Below are 26,105 nucleotides of genomic sequence, written 5' to 3' on the forward strand. Positions count from 1 at the left end.
TTGTTTGTTATATGTGCTTGAAGGCCTCTTCTATTATAAGAATATAAACAAAAGGACTGCAACAAATGATTATATAGCAGAGCAGACAGATGAAAATGCAGAAGCTACCATCTTCGATTAACAGTGGAAACCAAAAATGATAAAAATTAGTATTCACCACAAGAAATCATGCAAACATACATGAAAAGATATGACTGGGGAACCTGCTTGCTTCATCTTCATCCCAGTATAAACGGTGAGATAATAAATCCAATGAGATAACTCTTATCTATTCACATCAAAAAGTAAACTGACATATAGCACATTGGAAATCATCATCAACCGGAAACACATCCAATTTGTGCATAGCACATCAAAACAGTCTGGCTGCTTTTTACCAGAAATCAACAAAACCATTCAATTACTTGTTCAACAATATCAGAGTTACATATTTGAATGTCCAACTCGAACATGTAACCGATGCCATGAAGTGTTAAGCACACCCCTCAAGTTCCAGATGGTTTCAACATTTTCAGGTTGAACATTCGCTGCTGAATCCACCTGCCCATGGGTGAAAAGAAGTAATAGTTAAATCCAAATAATTGAACAGGAAGTGCAATATAGTTAGGCAGCCCTTCTCAGTAAACAATGAGCCAACATGCTGAGAACAGAAATATCCATCCAGACTGGCTCCAGCAGTTCTCAAAATTTAATCAAATAAACAGTCCTCGTTATTTTAATTTCTGGAGTCTGTTTATTACTTCCATTTTACCAATCCACCAGAAAATGAAATAGGTTGTGCAGATATAAGGACTCTGTATGAACCATGTAACCAGTATTTAAGATCTTAATTTTATTCATTCTGTTGGGATCATTAAACAAGCATCTCATAAAAGAATGATACATGCAAAGGAGGAGTTGGAAACTAAAATAAAGAATGATACAAACAATTTCTTTGAGTCTTCGCTTCAACAGAATTCCAAAATTCTTCACTTTCTTTATTCGGCTTAAATAGGATTGGTTATCAATCAATTCTCTTAGGCATATTTTCTAGTACAAATTGCTTCCATCTATATTGTTTGAGCATCACAGATTCATTACATTTAGCTGTACAACTCTTATCTTCTTAAAGTTACTCGGTATTTGCTATGGTAGAGTGTCCACTTTTATAATTGTTTTCTATTATAACAAATTGAGTTTGAAGATGATAAATTCAATTTTTTCTCTAAGAAACATGAAACTGAGTTCATATATAATAAGAATAGATGCAAAGATAGTTAACTTGCAGTCCACCTCAAATAGCAAATCAATTAATTGAAAGAACCCATCTACTAATTTGTCCACTGGATAAGAATAGGTCAGATAGTATGCATCCTTTGAATAAAAAAATAATATACCCTCCAATATATATATATATATATATATATATAGCTTCCTTATGTATTAGCAACTACAATGGTGTGTAATTTTGCTATGAACAGAAATATGACATACCGCTTTAGCAACAATTTGAGTGTTATGTGGAACGTCCACTATGACTTCAAAAAACACCCATGCCCACTTGTCACAGTTCATGTCATCTGCAATGTATGGAATACCAGTTTGTTGATATTTGGAGGCTTCAAGCCAATTTTTCCCTCCATCAACAGATACATCTACTCTCTCAATTCCACGACCACCTCCTGACACTGCATATCCACTAATTTTAACCTGCAAGTTGTATAATAGCAGAAGATTTGCCAATTAATGATACAATATGTAGAGAATCTTAGTCCAATTTTTCGTCAATGAGAAATTTTACTTGTTCTCTTGCTAAGAAATTGGATTGGAGTTTAATACAATAGAAAAAACCCTAATGTATTGAATCTGTGTCATATGCTGTAAGAGTTAATTTCCTTTTGTAAAACAAAAACCATTATGAAATAAATTGCTTAAATTTCAGAAAATCGAACTCAGTCAGAAATATCCAAAATGTATTTGCCAAACAACTGATAAACCTTATACTATCGAAAAAATTATCAGTAAACTTTCGAATTATACATGACATTTCAAAAGTGATTTCAAAAGGCAGATACCTCATTACCAAACAAAATTCAGGTGCATGTCACACTGGATGGTTGAAGGGTGCAAATTATATACAGCCATATGCTAAAAGGAACTAAAAATAGTCTCCAAAGTCAAAAAGAACTAACCTTGCCAGGCTTTATTACATCCACATCCTCCAGAGAACAAATTGCACACTGCCAATCACCAAATTGTCTGTATTTGTCAGGTAATACTAGCACCATATTTATAATGATGTCTCTCAGTGAAATTACCTAATGCACAAGCTAGTCAACCAACCATTCTTTTCAGCAATCAGCTATATATCATAGTAAACCGAAAAACAAACTTGATTCATAAATCTAATTGATGATTCAAGGAGGAATTTTTCTCTTTGGCATTAGCTTTAGTAGATATAAGATGGAATAGGTCTGGGATAGAACATGACAAAATCATTTCGAAAAAATATCAAAAGCTTGCCACAGCTATAGATAAATGGAATATCATACATATACAAGAGCCAGGAATACTGGTTCAAACAGAGCAAGTAAATACCTGAACAGGGAAATCCATTATTGGCCTCCTGCTATCCCAATTGATATTGTCCCAATCCACAGATGGAGGAAACATTTTGTAGTCCTTTTGCATGAAGAAGCCCTGTAAAATAGAAACATGATGTAGTGTTAAACAGTACCAACCTAACAAACACAGATGCATATATATGATGCAGTGTTAAACAATAACAACCTGACATTGTTCTGCAATGATGTTAATGGCATCCAACCATTTGACAGAACGAGCACCTATAACACCCGGTACAATTACCCTTAAAGGATAACCGTGATCCCTAGTAAGAGGCTTTGTCAATAATATAGTACCACATTAGAGATATTATACTCCCAAAAGTTGATTCAACATTAAAAAAAGGTAAATGAGGAATGACAATATGAGAAAAAATGCAGATGCAGTATTGAAGATTTTATCAGAGCAAATTATGTCAGATATGCACAACATTCACATACAACACAGCTTTTAAGAATATACACATAATATGTTTGGAGAAAGGCTCCTCTTTAAGCGACATGGCAATGCCAAGTCATTAAGCACAAAGCCATAAAATGGCATTTAAAGTTGCAGGAAAAGAATTGATTTCATTATTCTGTAAGTCTGCAACATTAAAAATTCATGAACAGAATCCCTTGAGATTCCACAAAGCAGTGATCCCAAAAAGGTAAGGAAACAGCAATGAATCGAGTGCAAGGCCATGACAGCACAAGAAGCTTTAACTTTCCCCAGAATAAGAGAATGAGGAAGCCTAACTCAAACCATGCCTTATTGCAATCTTACCTAAACAAGCACAAAATTAAAAAAAGGCAAGTTTACTCACCTCTCCATTCATCTCATATGCAAGCAAAACATCAGCGTCAGGATTTGTGGCTTGGCTAAGTGGAATAGATGCCTTATATGGGCCCCCCTTCTCTTCCTACAAGTTGTAAACCTTATCAAGAAGACTTGCTTTACTACCAAATGACAAAAAATTTTCAATGTAATCTTCAAAGGCCAAGGGTGTACCTTACACTTGTCAATGCTTACAAATTCAACATGTTTTCCACCTGACTTGGTGACACTAGTATACTTTGGTATCCCAACGAGTTCAAGAGCATCAGCTAATTTGGCACCACCCCAGATGGCTGAAAGGAACTCAGAAAATGAGGAATTGGTTTGCAGAGAAGAGATAGTACATATATTTAAGGATTGTTCAAGTACAACAAAAACCAAAGTTCCAACTGTCCATGCTTCATTCTGCAGTATACACAACATGCATCTGCCTTCTATTTCTTTTATTATTTATTACTTGAAAGCGCTAATTTAGGTAGAGCATGTCCATCAGGAATAGATATTGTGTCCCTTCCAGCAAAAGAAATTGTCAAACCTGAATCAGTGTTTGAACTAGTTAAATGAGGATAGAATATCCTAGATATTAATACATCATGGTTAGTTTCTCTTATATATTTTCCTCATAATCGTTACTACTTTATTTAATATGATCAATCTTTGATGATTCAGAAGCCCAAATTACATTCTATCATTCATGTTCTAGCTTGGATGGCCCCTCATAATAAAATCAACACAATTCAAGCATCGGTTGTGTTTCATTGCCATATATCTGTGGAAAGGAAAATATAAGTTAAGCGTGGATGCATAATAGAAGGAACAAACCATTTCCTAAAGCAGAGACATCCCAGCCTACTCCCTTCACCGTTCTGGTTTTGCTCATTGCTGTTCTTCTGTTGCCAGCACACTATATATGCAGAACTCACACAGCAAAGAAACAAAGATTCAATTCAACAACGTCACACAAATTATGCACGACCCTTTCTGTAACAAATAACCATACAATAAACCACACCTGCAGAGTGGCAGTGACGTTGTACTTGGGAAGCATCCTGTTGTTAAACAACAACGTCAAATTCCTCATATACAAACAACTTCATAAATGTTTCCAATTTTACACTGATGATGAAACCAATAACAATTCAAATACCAACAGCTTTTAACTTACCTAACGTCTTTCATAAACAGGTCTTTAGGATTTTCGATCAAACCACGCATCGAAACATAATATCTGCAATACAGAACAGATAAAAGAATCACATTAAAAAGAATTAAACAATATAAGCAGCTAAAAATTTCACTACCTATCGATGTCATCAACCAGCGGAATAGGACCGTGATTTCTCTTGTAAAAGAAATCAACAGGCGTCACATAACATGAAACCAAGGCCGACCGCGGCGGCTCAGCATTGAACGGTTCCTAGCGCCACCAAAAACAACCGAATCCTTAACGAACGTAGAAAAAATTAATAAAGAAAAACAGATCATAACGAAGGTATAAAGAATCGAGATAAAATGAAAATTTAAAAAAAAAAGGTTGCCTTAGCATTAATTATAAGACTAGGATGCCGAGGCGGCTCTCGAGAGTAATCGGAAGGAGCTGTGAGTCCTGGCATTCTCGAACCTTCTTTCTTCAAAAAGAATCTGTTTTCGTTGCCAGTGCGTGAGAGTGACTATGAATAAGAGGAGAGAGTAAAGACAACAAAATAGTGATGATATCAAGGGGAAAAAGTTTTCGTGGTGGAGTGTGACGTCGTTTAATTGGACTTGTCGTCGACAGTCTGTCTTCTAAAACTAGGTGCTTTACCTCCGTCTACCTAATAAAATCCATTTTCAGTAGCAACTTGTCGATTATATGGGGATGACAACATTCGTTATATATTTAAAAAATGCTGAAAACTATTTAATATAAAATTAGAAAGACAAATGCCCATCCAATTAACAGGTGATGATGGCTTGTGGTGATACCAGCCGTCCGATGAAAGAGCATTGTTATTGTGAGAAATCACGAGATCAAAAGCAAGTCCAGTTATTTCATAGCCTTACAGGCGTGGTTGGTTGGAGATGGACATGCAAATCAAGCCCTTCATGCCCTCAATCAAGATATCGAATCATGCAAGCGCGTGGCTGCCAATCAATTGCTCGTTCAATTGCAGCAAACTGACGCAGCTTGGGAGGTTGCCACCTCCATCCTCACCTCCGATCGTCCCTTCTTCCTTGCCGATTTTGAAGTCGAGTTTTTCGCATCTTAGATTCTTAAGCGAAAGGTTTTTCTAGAGTTATAGCCTTCACAATCTATAATTATTAATTAATTAATTATATATATCTGTGCGTGTGTATAAGTTCTCCATAAGGTTCTGGTTACCAGAGAATGTGAAGATGGATCAGGTTAGGGCTTCCATGGAGAATGGAGTTCTCATTGCCACTCTTCGTAAAGTTGAGGTTAACAAAAACTGGTGTTAAGGGTTGGCTTTTGGGTTTTAAAGAAACATAGATCCTGAACAAAATTGTGCCATCTCTTAGGCTAAAATGAAGACGTTGATAGTTCTAGGTTGGATCTAGCTCAAGATGCCATATGGTAACCGATAATGCAGTATACATAAGCCGTCAAATTGATAATAATTAATGTGTCGTTGAATTCATCTCCCTGGGAAGGGAGGAAGAAAAATCTGTCCATCTTCAAATCTTTGCAAGTAGAAAAGTTATGCTTCTGGTCAGACTTCTTGTAGTCCATGCACGATAGTATTAAACAAATATTTTAGATTTAAAAAGTGACTTTGATAAGCTATTATGCTTTATGTATAAACTTCAATGGCTGGTAGGTGAATATGATGTTATTAAGACTATTATTTCTATCAGAAGAGGGATGATTCAGAGAGAAGCATAGAGGAGGAAGCACAGATAGAGCGGCAGCTGGTATTGGTTCCATGTCCATTCCAAGGCATCATAAATCCTATGTTTAGTCTGTGCTCCATCCTTCCCTAGAGGTTCTGTAGATTTCATCTCAAGTCTTAATGTCCAACTGCAAAGAGCTGCTCCTGCAATCATTGACTCAGGTAGAAGAAAAGCAGCATCTTGAAGAGCTCCTGTATCACCCATGATGAATACATGTATTTTGCTCAAGAAGTGGCTCATCTGCTAAAGCTTCCTAGTATCGTCCTGTCCACAGTGCTGCCAATTTGTTAACACCCCATGCTTTTCCTCTCTGCAAAAGATGGTTCGTTCCCATATTTGCTCAACTCCCTCGACCAGCTTATTGAAAGAGGATTCAAGCTGCATGGCATGGTTTGACAGGCAAACTCTTAACTCAGTTGTATACGAATGTTTGGGAAGCATAGCTTCCATGGACGAAGAGCTAAGAGAAATGGCACGGGGCCTAGCCAACAGCAAGCAACCCTTTTTCTGGGTGCTTAAGCTTAGAATCAAAGTCTACCGATTCATTGCCTAATGGAGTCAAAGAAACCATTTTTGCTTTTTCCTTTTAGGCATTGATTTTATTCAGAACATCACATAGCTAAATCAAAAATACTAAGAGAGGAGAAGAAAGTTCATTCACACAGAGATTAAGCTTTCACAGAACAAATACAAACTTCGTAGTGCTATTTACATTACTCTCGTACATTAGGTCCAAAGCCTATACACATTATTCATATCATACACAAATACCGCTTACAACTGCAAAACCATACACATCTACACTCAGTCACATAGATCAAGATACCATTTTCAGTTTCAGCCAGAAATATCAATGGCCTTTACATTGGGTTTCTTGATCTCCACTTTAGGAACAGTCACAGTCAAAACTCCATTCTCCATAGAAGCCTTGATCTGATCCATTTTCGCATTCTCCGGCAACCTAAACCTCCTGGAGAATTTGCCACTGCTACGCTCCACACGGTGCCACGTGTCATTCTTGTCTTCCTTTTCTATATTCCTCTGACCACTGATTTGCAGCACCCTGTCGTCTTCGATCTCCACCTTCACTTCCTCTTTCTTCAGCCCTGGAAGATCAGCCTTGAACACGTGGGCTTCAGAAGTTTCCTTCCAGTCCACACGAGTGTTGACGAAAGCAGAGGTTTCTCGAGGAAAATAAGAAGAAGGGAAGGGGAATTCCTTAAAAGGATCCCAAACATCAAGGGAGAATGGGTCGAACAAGCTTCCTCTTGGAACCACAGACATTTTTGAGCTTACGATGAAATTGTACAAAGACTCACAGATCTGAAAACTGTTTGAAGAAAGTAGGTGGATTCGTTGAATTTATCTGGGTGGGAAGGGTATTCTAGTGCTTTCAGGATTGTTCGATTTTATCCTGAATAGGCTTTTGGCACAGGAAGGGAATAGTAGAGATAAGAGAATGTTCCGGAAGGAAGGTGCTCAGATTTTCGTCACTCGGGCTTCTAGAAGAGGTTTTAGGCCCACTGGCCTTCTCAATGGGCTTTCTTCTTTTGCTGGATTAAAACTTTTGAAATCACGTAGTAATTACGAAGTTGACATGTTGATTGAGTTTAAGATGAAAACTATAATATAATATAATATAATTTGATATAAATAAAAAATAATATATATTATTAAATAAATTAAGTTAATATGATATAATAAACATATTGTACGATATAATATAAATCTTATGATACAGATCGATACATCTTTTTAATAAAAATAATAATGTAATAGAATTATATATAAAATATTTTATATTTTTAAATGTGTTTGTGATATTTATGCAATCTTGTTCTAAAGTTAAGGAATAGAGAAGACTTCCTAACACTTTTACTGTTAATGGAACACTTCCGCGTTTTGTTATAATTTATTTTCTAATCTCTAAAAGTTTGAGATGTTGTATTTCTTGTTCTTTTATAAATGCGTATTTAATGAATATTGAAAAACATTCGTTTAGAGAAAAACCTTCTAACTTGTATGTGGATACACCACCCATAATTAAGAGAACACGATCACTATAAATAGTTATTATGATTTTATATCCACAAACACACTCTCTTAGTAAAATTTTTAATACAAACCACAAATCGTAATTTACATTCTAAACATTATCCAAAACTGTCATGTATTTTTCATGTTTTAAGATATCATGTAAGATTTTTTACAATTAATTTATATTCTGTTGAATATATTTTCCCCAATTGAAGAGTCAATAATACCAATTAGGAGCTTTTTTAAAGAAAATTCATTTGACACATACGACTTTTTTCAACTTGAAATGATCGCTTACTATTTTATCATTTTACACCAATCTTGAAAATGTGAATTTTCCTAGACCTCTTATACCAATAAGAATCATATTAGATGGACAAAATAAGATTTTTATAATCTCATCTTTGTCTTTATATCAACCAACTACATCTGAATGATGCACAAAAGGGTAGGTATCTATATCCCAACCTATAACATGATTACTACCAATTTTCTCATTGAGATTATAATCATTTTTATTTATTGTTATTTTTGCTAACCTCTTTTTAATCTCCTTAATTTTATGCCCCAATATAAAACAGAAAGTAACGGGATTGACGATGAAAAAAGTGGTATACCTTTTTTGTAATATTTTGACGATTCACCACTTACACATATCTTCCACTTCAACTTCATCTAAAACATCTTCTATATCATAGCAAACCTTTTTTTTTAAGATGTTGATTTTGTCTATTATATAATTATTTGTATATTTGTTAACACGATTGTCTGGATTGAATCTTTATATGACTAAAACCAGTTTTTTTTTTTAAATGAGATGTAACTGTAATCTCGTTATTCTTATATGTAATTTGACACGTACCATTGGATTGGGAATATATTAATTCAAAATTGTCCATTGTCAAGTTGGTTAAAACCTAGCTTAATTCCTTAACCGAGTCAATGTTCAATCTATGGTTAGATTTGAATCAAACTTGTTTAAGTTTAGTTTAAATAAGTTGGAAATAAACTAAGCTCAAACAAACTTGAGTTCGAGCCTAAAAGTTTAACATTTTCAAGCTCAAATTTTAAGGCATTTAATTCGTCAAGCTTACAAGCTAAACATTTTTATATAAAATAATATTATTTTGATCAATATGTATTAAAACGACATCGTTTTAATAATGAGTTAATTAAAAGTTTAAGCTCAAAACGAACTTGAGCTTAGCTCTTTTGAAATAAGTCTAACTCGAGCTCATTTGAAGCGAGCTCAACAAGCCTGAACTCAAACTCAATTTTATGCAAATCAAACTAAACTTAAACTCTAATGAGTTCAAACTCGACTTAAATCGTATTCAATCTTAAGTTCAATGTAAATATAAAAACATGGTTAATATAACTATTTTATATTAAAAAATCTCTTTAACTCCATTTAGTGTCGAAAATAACCTTCTAAGTTTAATGATGCCTTCAGGTTGCAATCTTTTTCTTGAATTTAATATTTGAATATTATATTTTCTTATAAATTTCAGTTTGTTGTGTGATTAATTTTTCATAAATTTAATTACATATTTCCATTGACCAAACAAATATTTGAGATTAAATAAAAAATTTTATTAATTATGATTAGAATTAGAATTTACGTATAAAATAAGTATTCTTTATAATTCATATTTTTTAAGGTAATTATATTGAAAAAACTAATAATAAAAGTCTAAGATACTGCTAAATTAGGTGGATGAAAAGCATCTTCCCTAAATTAATTAAAAAATAATTATTTGTCAAATTTATATAGTTTTGTCTCTAAATAAATCGCTCAAAATATTAATTCAAATTAGACTTCCAATTTGAAATTAAAAAAATATTAATTCAAATTAGATTTCCAAATTGAAATCAAAATCAAATCCTTCCATATGATATCAGTTCAACAATGCAACCAAGGATGACAGCAATATAGAGAGAGATACAACTTAGTTCAACTCAAAAGAAAAAGTAGGTGAACCGGGTTGGCTTGAGTGGAAGAATCGTGGAATTCTCAGGTGAAAGGACTGGGTTCGGGCAATGCTCTCAATCAGTACAATTACTGAGAGCTTAGTACCCTAAATACTCTTCAGTCAGCTGGCAAGGCTATCCCAAGCTTTATGCTTTATCTTTTCCTACTGTTGTAGTTGACTTGAGGAACTCGCGTGTATATTCACCGCAGTTCATCAAAGATTTAATTTTATACGAGTTTCATCATCTGCTCAGGCAGCAACTGATATTGGAAAAGATATCTGTACCTCAATGCCTGTAATTACAAGATGACTTTTTCATGAGAGAGTTGAACTAGACCCGTCCCACTGGAGAATGAGGTGGATATGAGATATATCTTGCAGGAACCTCTCCCTCGTTCTGAGCAGAAACCGTTGTTCCATCATTTTGTACTAAGACAGTTTCTCCACATGTTTTTTGTTCAAAAATGTTCCTTGATTCAGAAGACTCACACTGTTTTCTACTGTCTAAAATCGCTATACAAATGGAGAATGCTTGTAAAACTGTCACTGATGAATTGAATTCGACTGAAATACCTTCCTTACATGGGGCCAAGATGAAAAAGGGCTGCTTTTCTTGTCCTCCCTGATGATGAGCATTGAAAGGAAAAAAAAAAAAAAAACATGTCAATAAAAAATTACCTCTGCAAAATTAATTTAGTTTGAGATTTGAAAAATGAAATACCTCAGAGAATAGCTCAAATTGATGTGCTGAGGAACAAGCATTAGATGAACCTGCTTTCTTAATGAATTGATTCCAATTAGCAAGAATCATAAGTTTGCAACCCAGATCCCAACCTCCACAATCACATGATCCACCAGTTTTCCAGCGTTGGATCAGTGATGAAGGCTCTCCTTTTCGTGGTAATGTATGAACACCACTTGGAAGTATGACCGTGGCACTAATTTCTTGGCCACCTATAAAAGGCCAATTCTGAACTTTTTTCCCAGAATCAGAATCAAGTGTAACTCCTGGCAAATACTCTTTAAATCCCACTTCAGGAAGATCTTTCTGCATAGTGCCTTGATACCCATTTCTGAGTAAACTTCTACTGATTTTTAATGGGATTTTGACAACCATGGCAGCAAGCTCGTCATTTGGCTCAAAATCTGAGGTTTGCTGATCAGTCTGTCTAAGTTCCACTGAGGATAGAACAAATTCTCTCACACTAAACTGATTCATATCGTTCTCTCTAGTCAACTTAGAAAAATGAGATTCACAAACATTCATCCGGGCAACAACACTAGGGATGAAGTCATGACTTTGGCCCTTGCCTCCCTGATTAAGCCACCTCCCTTTTTTCTTTTTCACTTCTTGGAAGGTGAAGAATGTGTAGCAGCAACTGTAATCCTCCTTTCCTGAAGCACTCGACTTCTTCATTGTAGCTGCAAGAATATCACATTCATTATCAACAGCAAATGTAAACATAGGCTGGCCACTCTTGACTGTAACACGCAAAAGAGCTTGAAGAGCCCGTGATCCATGCTGCTTCTCCTGTAATGAATCATTAACAGTGATTTTTCTGCGTCCGGCCACATTGGCTTTAACTCTTCTTGACTGAGCTGCCGCAGAAGAAGAACATGGTTGTTCATCAGAATATTTAGAAGCCTTTTCTTTAGATGTTAAGTCTTTTTGTAATGGGTCCGCAACATTACGACAGTTAGCTGCCTTGGGCTTCAGTATTGGATCTAGTAACCTTCTCAATGGGCTTGAACTGGCTCTGTTTGTGGAATTAATTTTTCCACTACATGAAGTATCAAGGTGAGAGGAAACAACGGCATTCTCTGAACTAGAATGGGCAGAAACATATGTAGAATTCGGCTTATGTAAAGCAGAAGCCTCCTTAGAGCCGGAATTTTTGCTTATCTTACTCATACTAAAGCTCAAGCGACAAAAAGGTGAGGTGCTTCTCACTTTTTCAGGTGCTACCTTATTCAATTTTATATCCAATCCTACAGAAAGAACATTCGAGGTGCTCTTGTTGATTGTTACAGTTGATTTCCTGCCTTCCAGATTTTGTGCCAGGGAGAAACCTGTTTCTGCAGATGATGGTGCCTGGTGAGATCTTCCAGTTGAAAACTTGTCAATCTCTGAATCTGTGGTGCTCGGCCGTTTCATCAGTAAGTTTTTGCTGACACCAACTTTTTGAGGCAGTGGACTAGAATGTGGGAAATCAGAAACAAGTTCAGCATCCTTAGGTCTTTCAGAAAGGCTCCTTGGTCTATCTTCTGCTCGTCTTTGACCTAACATTGTTGTCATACTGGAAAGATTGGATACTCCAGAAAGATCGTTTTTGGGGCAACCTCTTGGCAGGAGGAGAACAATGGGCTTGTGTTTTCCAAGAACATCTTTTTCAACAACATCAGGATTTCTTTCTTGCAGCTTCTCTGCTTTCTTCATAAACTGACCATCTTGAGCCTTCATTTTTACTTTTTTAGATGATGCTACTTCGTATTTCACCCCATTTGCCAAAGTTCCACTTTCTTGATCAATCTTTGGATCCAAATCTTTTTCCTTACACACTTCTAGGATATCCTCATTGTTTTTGCCAAAAGGCTTGTCTGTTCTGATAAACTTTCCCTGCTCATTTAAGTTATTACCCTGGGCATCCTTGATATCAGGAAACCTTTGAACACTTTCACCAAAAGATTTGACTGCTTGAGAATAGCCTTCCATGGGTAATGGCATCGGATGAAACTGCAATGACGAATGTTGTGTCTTTTGACCAGGAGGAGAAGAGATGTAACCACTGCTAGAAAGGAAAGAAGACGCATCAGTTGAGAAGGATGAGGAAACACTACTACTGGATATTGAAGACCTGCCAACCCTGTGCGGCATCTGTTTATGGCTGCAGTGCCATTTTTCTAGATGATCCCAGTCAAGGACACCAACATTTAAAACTTTCTCCTGGGGATTTTTTCCTCTCTCCAGATAACTTGGTAAGCTTGACATGTACTTAACAAGCTCATCTTCTTCGTTTCCCTTTCTATCAATCAGTTGCTTTTGGCAGTTTCCTGCAGATCTATAAGAGAAATCTTTCACACCTTTTGTAATTTCTTGATGGAGATCAGCATATGACACAGTACACCTTTCCAGTTTGACCCGGTCTGGGAGATATGTCTTTCGGTTTGCTTGGGGCAATTTAGTCTTATCAGAAGTACTAGTTGATGGTTGGTCTCCAGAATCCTTTCCGAGCTCTGAAAAGTATTCCATAGACTGAATAGGTTGCTACTCCAGCTGCATCTCGGTTGGTGCTAACTGATTCAGATACTATAGCAATATATTTGTTTCAACTTTCCGCGAAAAGGTTGCACTGAGGCAGGTCCTGGTGTCCTTTCACAGCTGCAGACACTCAATGTTCACATAGATGGAATGAACTCTGCAGATAAGCATATTGAAACAACATCAAAATCAGTTTTAACTTTATGGCCTTATAAGCATATTGAAGCAATGCTTTTAGATGTTATGCTCTCATACAGGGGCAGAATATAAAATTGAAGCCTTAAACAAAAAGAATTTATCATCCAAACAAATAGACACAGTTTCTTCCACAATTTCAACCAAATTTGCCCCCAAGATGATCAACTTGGAGCAAAAGATCAACATATTCCATTAATTTCCTTGTAATTGACATTTCCTCACCAGCTAGGCCACTATTTTCTGGCGATGGATTGCACAGCTGTAAATTACTGAACTGATGTACATTATTTTTCCGTTCACTTCCATTAACAAATCCAAATCATCAGCATACATTTCAACCAATACAATGTTGATTCAAAACTAGATATGGTCCCCACTATTGAATAATTTAAAAAATCCCATGGTCACAAAATTTTCTTACGGTTTTCACATTTCTTTGTTTCTTCAATTTCACAACATGACAACATTGGAACTACAACTTCCAGCCTACACCGCGTATTATTCAAAAATGAGTCGAAGTAGACACAATAAGGACTGATATAGAAAAAAAAAACCAAAAATCGAAAAAAAAGAAAGTGGTCCTTGCACAGCACAATAATGAAAATCTCCAGATAAGGTAGAATGAGCCATCCTAATCAAGGCCAAAAGACAAAGATCCCTAACTTTTAAAACTTGAAAACAAGAGGGAATCAGTTTCCCAAAATTCCAAACTTTTGGACCTTGTTTGGTTAACCCAAAAAAAAACAGCTTGATTATAGCACTTGCTTCTCCGTTTCAGCGGAAAATACAGTACATTATTGTATGAAATAAATGATAAAGAAAACTGAAACAAAGAAAAAAGAATCTTCGCTTAAAAAGCCAGCACTTTTCTTTTCACAGAACCAAACCGTTTCTAATTGCTTGAAACTGACTAAGAAGCAACAAAACAATAAATCTCTCCAAATTAAACCTAGAATAAGGAAATAAAATTTTCCAGCTAACCAACCAGAATATTTTCTCAGAATCTCTCACAACAATCTACAGATAAAACTTCATAAAAATCAAAAGAAACTCGTACCAAAGTCAGCTTATGAAATGCAGAGCCGAAGAACGCCCTTACCAGAACCTCCGCCGCACTGAGGAGAAACAATAAGTGTCGATGCACCTTTACTCAAGCAGAGAGATCAAAACACAGAGCCAAGTATTTTCAATCGGCAAAAGAACGAAACCACACAACACCACGGCCTCCTAACTATTTTTTTCTGCAAAAGCCAAACAAAAGGTTTTCAGGAGAGAGTTTTTCTAGCTGCTGCAGCTCACTCGCTTCTTTAGTTTAACGTAGTTTTGGTATTCTTTTTAGCAGTTAAAATCCGAGTCAAATAAGTGAGAACGACCTTAGTGTTGAGAGTGAGAGCGAGGAAGAAATAGATATAGAAAGAACGTTGTCATCGGACGGCTCAGATAAGAATGGTTAATCATGCGGTCACATCACAGTAACACCGGGGGGGAGGCAGGTATGTTCCTGGACCCCACTTTACACTCTCATTTATCGTTTTCAGAATCGTCTTTAATTTCCTTAAAACCCTTATATTTTAAAAAATAGCAAAGAACCCTTAAAGTACAAGATTTAGTGGTTAATTTGTCAAGGTTTAAAGGTTTAGGGGTTTGGTAGTTGTTGAAAGTTTGATGGTGTGGTGGCCCGACGTGATAGACCTAAGTGTGGTGGGGGTGAGTGATGGGAAGCTGTGCTTTTGTCTTTTGTCGTCTCTGTGAACATTGGCATATAATTTTGATTCGTTTTCGGATATAACAATTTTATATATAAATAATAATATATTTTTATATAATTAATTAATAATTTATTTTAAAATTTTAATTATTTAATTATATAATAATATATTATTATTTATTTTTATTTTATTTTAAATTTTAAATTACCTAATTATATAATAATATATTATTATTTTTATATATAATAATATTCGTAATTTTTATATAATAATTTAGTTTTTTCTGCTTAATTATTAATTTTTGTGAAGCTTGATTCGATGGTTCTTTAACAAATGGTATGTGGTTGACCAGGATTCGACGAAACACGATAGAGACAATTATAACACAAACAATTGATTACTCCTAATACGTTATATGTACATTAAGAGTAATTTAATTGTGAATTTTAAGGTTTTAATGATATGAATAAATTTTAATCGGGGAAATAATTTTTGAAGTATCATGTTAGTACTCACGAAAATTTTTGAAATTTATTCAAAATAAATTATCATATTATTACCAAATTCGGTATAAGTTTGCCCTGATTTGAATTATTTTTTTTATATTCTTTTATGTCAAACTATTTATTCTCACCCAAAGTTTTGTGTATTTTCAAACATCCACTTATAAAGTTTCAAAAACTTAAATATTCATTATTTTATTAAAATTTTTTGTTAGGATTAAAGTTTAAATTATCATTTAACAAAAAATTTAAAAAAACTAAATTTTTATCTCATTTTCCTCTCTTATTTTAAAAAACTAAAAATTTTCTCCTATCAAAAAATAAAAAAATACATTTCACCCTAAGGGTTTTCTTTTTCCTTGACAACTGGAATCTGTTATCATTATTGATCGACTTTTTCACCATTTTTTTCTTTTACTATGAGCCTTTCCGTCATCTCATTTTTGTTAAATGAAGATGAACTGTTATCGACAATTATGGCCAATAGTTTAAATATAATTACAAATCATGTATCCTATTATCTTAGGAATCAAATAATGAAATGGAGAATATGGAGGCAGTTAACTACAATAGTGGCCAGTAGTTTACTCAAATAAAAGATTAAGTCCAAGTTGTTATAAAGACTCGTTCATCCATTGACTTCAAAAATTGAATTGTAGAAGTTGAAAGGGCAAAAGCTTTGCGACTAAAAGTTTAATAATAGATTAAATCTTAGATGGGACCGATAAGATTAGATTTAAATTAAATTTAGTTAAATTTAAGTTTTAGTGTGTTTAACTTGTCAAATTTACAAATTAAAAATTTTGATATAAAACAATATCGTTTTGATCAATATGTATTAAAACAATGTCGTTTCAATAATGAGTTAGTTAAAAACTCGATTTAAGCTCGACTCTTTTAAAATAAACTGAATTCAAATTTAGTTTAATTCGAATTCAACCCTAGGAACAAGTCTTATTGGCCTTGTGAATTTCTTAATTTTCGCTGTGCACATGTGACAAGCAAACTTTTAATTTAGCACCTCCTAAATCAAAACAAACAAACAAAATAAAGGATATGATTAATATTCTAATATTACATTATTATATAGTGGAACCCTTTTTTATCTACCTGTACAATAATTCTACCCAAAATCCAAATTTTGCTATGAAAGCCAGCTTGCAGCCGCATGTACCGTGCATGATGATAAGGCAATTCACTCAAAATTATTAAAGCTTTTGAAGCTTTATGATAGATGTTGGCACTAAGCTTCACATCTCTTATCATCTTTAAAAGCGTAAAGAGATAACGAAAATCTCCAAGGTCGCGTGGTGGTAGGTATGGAACATATTCATTCATTAACGAGCAAATCACATGTGTCTACCAAAAGTTTGACGTCAGAACAGTTTTTCACCATTGGGTGTGATACATATTCATTAATAGTAAAACGTTGTCGTTTCTATTCCTGATAATTGTATCTGCATGCGAAACTACTGTTTGTTATTCTTTTAAGGCCAAAGGACTTATACCCACCCTAGTAGGGTTGGATTTAAGCTAAATCGAATTCAAATTTGATTTGGTTTATATATAATTGAGTTTGAATTTGAGTTAGAGTTTATCGAGCTTGTGAAAGTCAAGCTTGAATTTGATTCAAATTTAGTTCGGCTCATTTTTCGTTGTTAAAATGACATAATTTTAATATATATTGATCAAAACGATATTGTTTTATATCAAAATTTTTAATTAGAAAATTTGGCAAGTAGCTTAAGCTCGAGTTCAACCAAACTCGTATAGGGCTAATTTGTTTTTAGCTCGTTCGAACTAAACTCGAACGGGCTTGGTTCGAGTGTAGCTCTACACACAAGGTTGATTTTATTTCTCAATTGTTATCTATTAATTATTAAAAGCTTAAATATTTATTTATATGTTATTAAAAATAATAAAATAGTTAAACAAGAATGTGAATTATTCCTTTTTTAAATACGTTGTTTTGAATTTTTAAATTTAAAACATATTAAATATATATTTTATACGTTTTTCATATTAAACGTATATTTTTACCTTTTTACGTTTTCTATTTGTTATGAATTTGCATTTTAAATTAATTATTATAATGTCATAATTATATAAAACAAAAAAAAAAAACTTAATTTTTTGTCATCTAAATCTCTACATCTCCAATAATTTTTTATAATAATTGAATTTTGATTATATATTATATTATATTAAGTTTAATATTCAACGAGATATTTTATATATGAATGGTTAATTAATTAAAAGATTTATGAAAAGTGTTAAAATTATTTTTGATATTACCATATTTTTATAAATGTATTATTGATAATATGTCATATTAGACCTTTATACACACGTTCTATATTTTTTATCTGAATTTTATGACCATTTTTTTATAAACATATTTTTCACAATTTATCGTATTATACCTATATAATTCTTGTAACATTTTTTCCTTTCCTATGTTTATTAAATAGATAGAACCATTTAAGTTTCAAGAGTAAAATCATCATTTCGCTAGTAATATATTAAAAATAATAAATCATTATCCATTTTCTCTTTAGATTTTAAAAACTAAAATTTTTTTAAATGATTAAACTTTGAAATATTATATTTTTCTCTTTAAAGTTTTTTTCTTTTCTCTCTCATTTTCTTGTCGTTGTCACTAATCGACTTCTCTCTCCATCCCCTTTTTTAATGTCATCTTCTTCCAGAGACGAAAACAATGTCTTCATCAAGTGATGACGACGTTCTTTATTCAAAGACAACATTGAAAAAAAGAGGGAGAGAGAAGTTGATTACGTCAAAAAATAAAGAGAGAAAATAAAGAACCCTAAAAGGGAAATATAACATTTTAAAATATAATCATGGAAAAAATTGTTAGTGTTCTAAATTTATGAGAAATAGATAATATTAATTATTTCTAGTAATTTTAGTCACTTATAAAATAAATATTTAAGTTTTTAATAATTAATTAATACTGATTTTAGCATGCTGACGAATCTTAGGTGGGAATAAACCCATTGGCCTTCTCCTAACTTATTGCTTCCATAAGTGTTATACAAAGAATTTGATCTACTAGAAATTTTATCATATTACAAAAATTCATCATATAACAAACACAATGATGGTTTGAAAAAGAATTCCATTGTCTCATAAAATAAAGTTCTAAGATCCAATGAAGAAATATTGTTTAGGTATTTATACATTCATATGAATAAAATGATGAACACACTATTTCATGTGGGAAACCATCAAATGTTAATCTGATTCCCTTGCTTTTATTCAACATTATTTATGATTGAACACAATCACCCACTTGGACGCACATGCTTCAATTTTCGAGGCACAGTAATCCCAACCCCTGAAGTTGCATTGTTTTGTAACCATTCCAGCTTTGCCACTCTTGGTCCCCGTCTCTGCAATAAGGAGAGGAGAAAGAGGAGGCCTCCTCTTTGACTTGTCTCCCTCCCTACCTGTACGGCCTTATTAATGTTCACGTTAATTCCTCTTAATTTTCTTGCGTATAATCTTCGGAAGAATCAGAATCGGGCGCTGATTTCATGAAATTCCAGGCTAATTGTCAGCAAGTTGGTCAGGTTTCCCACGCAGTTGAGTTAAACAAGGCCAGAACACTTATTCCCACGCAGGTTTTAGATCCTTTCTCAAATTTTTTACTCATTAAATTTTAAAATTTTTAATATTTACTTACTCATTAAATTTTATTTTCAGTTTAAATATTTATTTATTTATTAAATTTTATTTTAATATTAAAAATAATAACATATTTTATTTTAAAAAATTTTATCTCATATTTTAATTTTAAAAACTAAAAATTTTCTTTATATTTAGTTTTAAAAAATATTTTTTATTTTTACCATATAAGATTTTTAAATTTTAAGATTAATAATTATCTCTTAAAAATCAAAATATTATATTTATACTTTAAAAATATATTTTATCTTTTAAGTGATTGTTGTTTTTAGCAATTCACTCTGATACGATATTAACCCTATCATTGATATCCTCTTTCTTTCTACAATGGTTTTTTAATACAAAAATAATTTAAAATCTGATCAAAATGACTGAATAATATTACACAAATTTGTGCAATTGTATGCCAACAATTAAAAAAATAGCAACGATTTAATAGCATAGAAAGGAAGGATCTGGGTTATTAGGTTGTTATTATTATTATTATTATTATTATAAGTGATTATGTTTGAGTTAGATTATATTTTTGAAATAAAATTAATTATATGAAATAAGAAAAATTCTAATTCTATAATTACTAAACTAAACTAAGAGAAATTTGAATTCATTCTTTTTATTTGCACCCCTTTATTATTTTTTGAAATTTTTTTTATTTTTTTAATATTATTAATAATTTTATTTGTATTTTTAATAAAATATTTTAACAAAATTGTTTCATAAATTAGATTTTAAATTTTTTAAATATAATTTTAAAAATACCTTAAAATTTAAATAAAAAATAATTATTTAACCTTATTAATATTATTTTTTTAACGAATAACCCTATTTGAATTTATCCATCATTATAAAATAAGATTAATCATATTGCATAAGTCAGTCAGCTCTTCGAATTCAGACTGTTTCAGATTCTATTCTTAAATATTAATGAAAAGATTAGTGTCAGAAATATAGAAATAATATTATATAGGTGACGTTGCAGTGCTCATGTTGCGTTTTCATCTGCAAATTTGGGTTCAGTCTGATTACATTGCATGTGATCTTATCTACACACTGCTCACCTCATCATTTCATATGTCAATGACGACATTGACTTTTCATGCCCCTTTTCACATTTTATGAGGGATTTCTTGTTTTGATGAAGGTTAATCGGAGTATTTTCCACCAAAGCTTTAGTTTAATTTGAAAATTGGAGTATTTTCCATCGTAATTTTAATTTAATTTTAAAAAATATATATATATAATAGATAAAAAATATATTTAAAATAAATAAAAATTTAAAAATTTATATATTTTTTAATTACATTTAAATTTATTAATAAATATGAAAGAAAATTTATCATTTAATTATAATATTAAAAAATATATTTTTTTTCAGATTTTAAAAATTAACATTTTATCTCATATTTGAACTTTAAAAAGTGATATTTTCACCTCCAAAATCTCTAAGTTTTTTTTTCACTCTCCATCCAGCCACCTGCAATCGACACAACATATTGCTAGATGAATTTGTCTTGTTGGGTCATCGTTCATCAAAGAAATTGATCAGATTTCAAGTTAGATATCCTAAGGGAGAAAAATAATTTTTTTAAAATTTAATATAAGAGAGAAAATTATTAGTTTTTCAAATCAAAAAGAAAAAAATGATATATAATTTTAATTAATTTAATATTATTGATAAAATAATGATTTTATCTCTTAATCCTAATACAAAATTTGTGAATGTATTCTAACAAATTAAAACTTAGGTGGGAAGTAGTCATTTGGCCATTGAAAAAGATTAATTTTTTTATGCTTTATCAAAGTTTCAAATATTAAATTTAAATTTTTTTTGACGATATATTATGATCCAATTTTTTATTTACTTATTTTAATACTTATGATATCAATCATTAAGTTTAAAATTTATCCCACTTATATAATTAATTTAATCTTATAAAAATAAGAATTTAACTCAAATAAAATTCCCCAATGGTTCATTGATCGATAGCCCATAAAGTTTTCTCCGGGAAGTACTGGTTTGTTTCATATTTATAGTACACCCAACTTATCCCTCTTCAAATCACAACGATCAATTCAAAGGCTTGAACTTTCTGTAAGAAAATGGCATTTACACTTAACCCAAAAAGGAAAAAATTACTGATACAAAGCTTATTTGGCAGAGAGTGCCGGAGGCAGAGAAAACGAGAGATAATAAGCTCAATGGAAAAATAAAATTTTTTAATTTATGTATGAAAAAAATTATTAATTTTTAAATTAAATTAAATTTTTTATTTTATTAATTAAATAATAATTTTATTTTTAAAATTAATATATTTTATTAATTTGAATAACTTATAAATAAATATTTAAGTTTTTATGACCAATTTGCTAAGTCACTATGTATATCCTTTCAAGTGTCAAAGGTTAAACTAAATTAGGTCCTAGTACTTTGGGATTTGTTTACACGGAGGATTATATATACAGTAATATTATATATATAAATAATGAGATATTATTATATAATTAGATAATTTTAAATTAAAAATAAAATTATATTCAATTATATAATAATATATTATTTTTTATACACAAAAATTTGTACATAATTTTATTGTTATATTTAATAGTCCATGTAATTATTGTTATATGAACATATGTTGATGTGTACTTACAATTTCCCGTCTTGATTATACGTATTTCCTTATTTAATTGTAATCCTCTATCTTTGTTCACTTTTTGTAAGAGCATTTATTTGGATATTAATTAAAATAGCCTCATTTTTTCTCTTGCATAGATATTTAATCATTTTTTTTAAATTAATTTTTTTTTTAAATTATATATATAGAGCCTAAAATATAAAATATTCAAAATATTTTATGGTTTCTATTTACTTAGCTAAGACATAAACTCATCTATCGAAGATATAAAATAGCACACTTGTCTGACTGATCGATCATAAATCTCAAAATCTTCTCTTTTTAATGATAAAATCAAACTAAAAAATAGTTATATTTATATCATAGAAAAAAGTGATATGTATTTAAAAAAAAAGAGTGGTTATTTTAAATAATATCCAAGATTTCTTATTTGATTATACTATAATTGTACAAATTATACATCTCTCTACGAATGAAATACACAATTTATTCAATATTCTTTATGGTATTAAAGAGGCAACTATCCTCTTGTACTTCTTAGTTGTAAATACTAATTTTTTCACCCTAAAACTAGAGTTTCCTCTTGCAGTTTCACCCTATAATATAGCAACATTCACTTTTCGACGTTATCCCCTCTCTTTTGTAACCATGAACGCACAAAAGGGCCCTTTCTCTTTCGATTCTTTTTTCACCAACTACTCTTTGTCATCACAATCCTCCTTTCTATGGTTGTTTCATCATTGACTTGTTTGACTAACACTGTTTTTGACACTATCTCACCTATTTTGTCCACCAAAGTAGTGTTGCCACTAGTTTCTTCTCCCACGACTCCTACATTGGCCATGTATTCCACTCACGTCCACCACTGCCACAACACATTATAGTGTGCGATATGTATCGCAAATGGAAATGGCAATTTCTTGACATCCTCACTATTCATGATTTGTAGCATCTTATTATGGATGATGCATTTCTTCCAGTGCTATTTCTTACTTACGGTATTCCTAATTTGGCTCGTTCTCATTGGTTTCGAGCTAAAAAATTAATATTAATTTGGATCATTCGTATATTTGTACAAATGCATGTAGCATTATACTATTTCCTACCCAAAAGACTACTTCCCACCCAAGATTTGTTGAAATGAAAAATTCTTACATTATAAGTTTGAAAAAGTCATATTATCACTCGTCATCCATTCCTGTAGTGAATTTTGCTGAGTAAACAGATATGAAGATCATTTTAAATAGATTTTTCTATTTTATTTTTCGTTATTGCTCTTTCTATTTTATTTTTACCTGATTATTATTTTTATTTTTATTTTTCCTTTATTTTTTCTACATTTCCTTCTCAAAAGTTTGAGGTAAATTGTTAATTTTTAAAAATGTTAAGGGCATTAAAAATTTTCGGGGGGTTTTATTTTTTGGGTTTTTTTTGAAATTTTTAGCTTTTAATATGTCTCAAATAGTTTTAAAAATAACAGTTATACCTACAAAAAATTGAATAAAACACAAAAGTTTAAAATTAATTAGAGTTTTAATATTTTTAAGAGTCTAAGTGATAAAATTTTAAACTTGTAAGATTGGTAACTTAACATTTATACTAAACTTTAATGGCAGTTTGGGAATTTAAATAAAAATGGTGATACAATTATTTTCAGAAAAACCAAATATGATTTACTAACCGAAATGAATGATGAATGAAAATTTAACTTTTTGACACTTAAAAGATAAGAATTTGTTGTTTCATCAAACATTGGGTGGACAATAGTCAATTAGCTCTTAAATTATTAGAAAGGTTTAGAAAGAAATTTGGTGGGGGCTTAAATAACACCTCCTCGTGTGACTTCTAATAATAGATTGGATTTAATTTGGTGCAAGCATTGATTAATTTTGTACCAAACATTGATCAATAATTTTATTATTTTGACGGTCGAAGGATTATTTTTCACTCAAATTTTAATATAAAATTAAATATATATTTATAAGATTTAAAAAACTTAAAATATCTATTTATGAACTAATTATTGTTAAATTTTTTTGTTAGAGGTAAAAACAAAATCATCATTTTACCGCTAAATCTTAAACTCAATTAAATTTATATCATTTTTCTTCCTTAGTTAAAAAACTAACAATTTTTTATAAGTTAAACTTTGAAAAATCATATTTTTCTCCTAAGGTTTCTCTTTCCTTCTTCTCCATCTCCAACGATCAGAATTCAGTCATGCCTCTCTGTCTCCTGTTGTCGATGCTCTGTAAAAGGCAACGAAGACATCTTCATCATTGTTTATGGAGCATCGACGACAAGAGACAAAGAGGTAAGACTAGATTTCGATCGCCAGAGATGGAGAAGAAGAAAAGAGAATCCCTATGGTGGAAAATGTGATTTTTCAAAGTTTTATGTAGGAAAAATTATTAGTTTTTTAAAATAAGGGAGAAAAATGATATAAATTTGATAAGTTTTAGGGTTTAATAATAAAATGACAATTTTGTTTTTGCCTGTAATAGAAAAATTTATCAGAAGTTAACCCATAAATGAGTATTTAAGTTTTTCAAATATCATACATATATATATATATTTGTATTAAAATTTTGATGAGAAATAGTCCTTTGACCTATTTTGACTCCTCACATGAAAGATTTTCTTATGGGATATTGAAATTTGTATTATAAAGCGAATTCACCTATACAATTATATCACATTTTTTATTATTTAAATATTTTTATCATTTTATTTATTAGAATACTTAAATTACCCTTACTTTCGATTATGGTAACCAGAAGTCATCTCTACCACTACTTTTAATACTTCTTGGATTGAATTTATAGAATACTGTTTGTACTGTTGCTAGGGTTGGATTCGAGTTGAGCCAAGCTTGAGCTCGCTTGAGCTTGAGTTCGGCTCGATTCATATATAGTTGAACTTGAGCTCGTGAAAGTCAAGCTTGAACTCGACTCAACTCATTTTTCGTTATTAAAACGACGTCGTTTTAATACATATTGATCAAAACGATGTCGTTTTATATCAAAATTTTTAATTAGAAAATTTGACGAATAACTCGAGCTCGAGGTTAAGCTCAACTGAGCTTGACTAAAGCTGGCTCGTTTCAAACTCATCCGAGTCCAGCCCTAACTGCTGCTCAGCATTGCTGATTGAATTTTCTTCACCGGCAATGAACAAGACATCCTTTACATCCCCCGCCCCCAAAAGTGTTGTGATTTTTAAATTGGAGAAATCAGAAGCGCTGGAACACTTGGCTTTATTAACAAAGAGATCAGGATCCTACTTCCACCTTTTTAACATATACAAATACATTGATGCAAGTTAAATAAAATGAACAATATTACAAATAAATATATAATTAATTAATTAATTAATTAATGTGTACCCAATGAGCCTATGATTGTTAATTACAAGTTCACACGTAGAGCACGACCAAAATCATCCAGGTTTTTGGGCCAAAAAGGAGTAAAGAAATGCCGTGACAACCAAGTTGGCGTGTACGCCAACGCTTGGCATTCCCGTCAACCGGTTATTCGCTGTTTCTAAATTTTTGTCAACTCATTTTCAATTTAATTATTAATCCTTCAACTATCTTATAATAATATTAAATAATATAATAATATAAAATTATAATAAATTATATTTTATATAAGATTATAAATATATATATATTTTACATTCATCCTCCGACTCTTATATTTATAAAATTGAAGATAAAAATAATTTAAATATTCAAACAAACAAAATAGTAAAAATATATAAACAGTAAA

At 31.5% G+C, this 26,105-nt stretch overlaps 3 protein-coding genes across 4 annotated transcripts; all 3 read right to left on the reverse strand.

Annotated features, from left to right (window-relative positions):
* Positions 1-241: 241 nt before the first annotated feature.
* Positions 242-5,242, reverse strand: LOC123225502 (sulfite oxidase-like). The gene is made up of 12 exons (XM_044649471.1): positions 4,959-5,242; positions 4,722-4,837; positions 4,586-4,648; positions 4,433-4,469; positions 4,243-4,324; positions 3,595-3,713; positions 3,410-3,505; positions 2,770-2,880; positions 2,578-2,679; positions 2,172-2,219; positions 1,474-1,689; positions 242-540 (listed from the first exon to the last, which is right to left on the reverse strand). The coding sequence occupies exons 1-12, from the start codon at positions 5,031-5,033 to the stop codon at positions 424-426; spliced, it is 1,182 nt and encodes a 393-aa protein (XP_044505406.1). The 5' UTR covers positions 5,034-5,242; the 3' UTR covers positions 242-423.
* Positions 5,243-6,947: 1,705 nt separating this feature from the next.
* On the reverse strand, positions 6,948-7,657 carry LOC123225503 (class I heat shock protein-like). The gene has a single exon (XM_044649472.1). It carries the CDS (start codon positions 7,594-7,596, stop codon positions 7,150-7,152), a length of 447 nt encoding a protein of 148 aa, XP_044505407.1. The 5' UTR covers positions 7,597-7,657; the 3' UTR covers positions 6,948-7,149.
* Positions 7,658-10,215: 2,558 nt separating this feature from the next.
* LOC123224970 lies at positions 10,216-15,155 on the reverse strand. 2 transcript variants are annotated; one of them, XM_044648777.1, is made up of 3 exons: positions 14,879-15,155; positions 11,044-13,738; positions 10,216-10,944 (listed from the first exon to the last, which is right to left on the reverse strand). In XM_044648777.1, exons 2-3 carry the CDS (start codon positions 13,570-13,572, stop codon positions 10,654-10,656), a joined length of 2,820 nt encoding a protein of 939 aa, XP_044504712.1. In that variant the 5' UTR covers positions 13,573-13,738; positions 14,879-15,155; the 3' UTR covers positions 10,216-10,653. The 2 variants fall into 2 exon arrangements, with proteins under 2 accessions (XP_044504712.1, XP_044504711.1); XM_044648776.1 differs by having other exon boundaries at positions 14,837-15,155.
* Positions 15,156-26,105: the final 10,950 nt, after the last annotated feature.

Source organism: Mangifera indica, chromosome 9 (assembly GCF_011075055.1).
Source record: "Mangifera indica cultivar Alphonso chromosome 9, CATAS_Mindica_2.1, whole genome shotgun sequence".
Taxonomy (NCBI): Eukaryota; Viridiplantae; Streptophyta; class Magnoliopsida; order Sapindales; family Anacardiaceae; genus Mangifera; species Mangifera indica.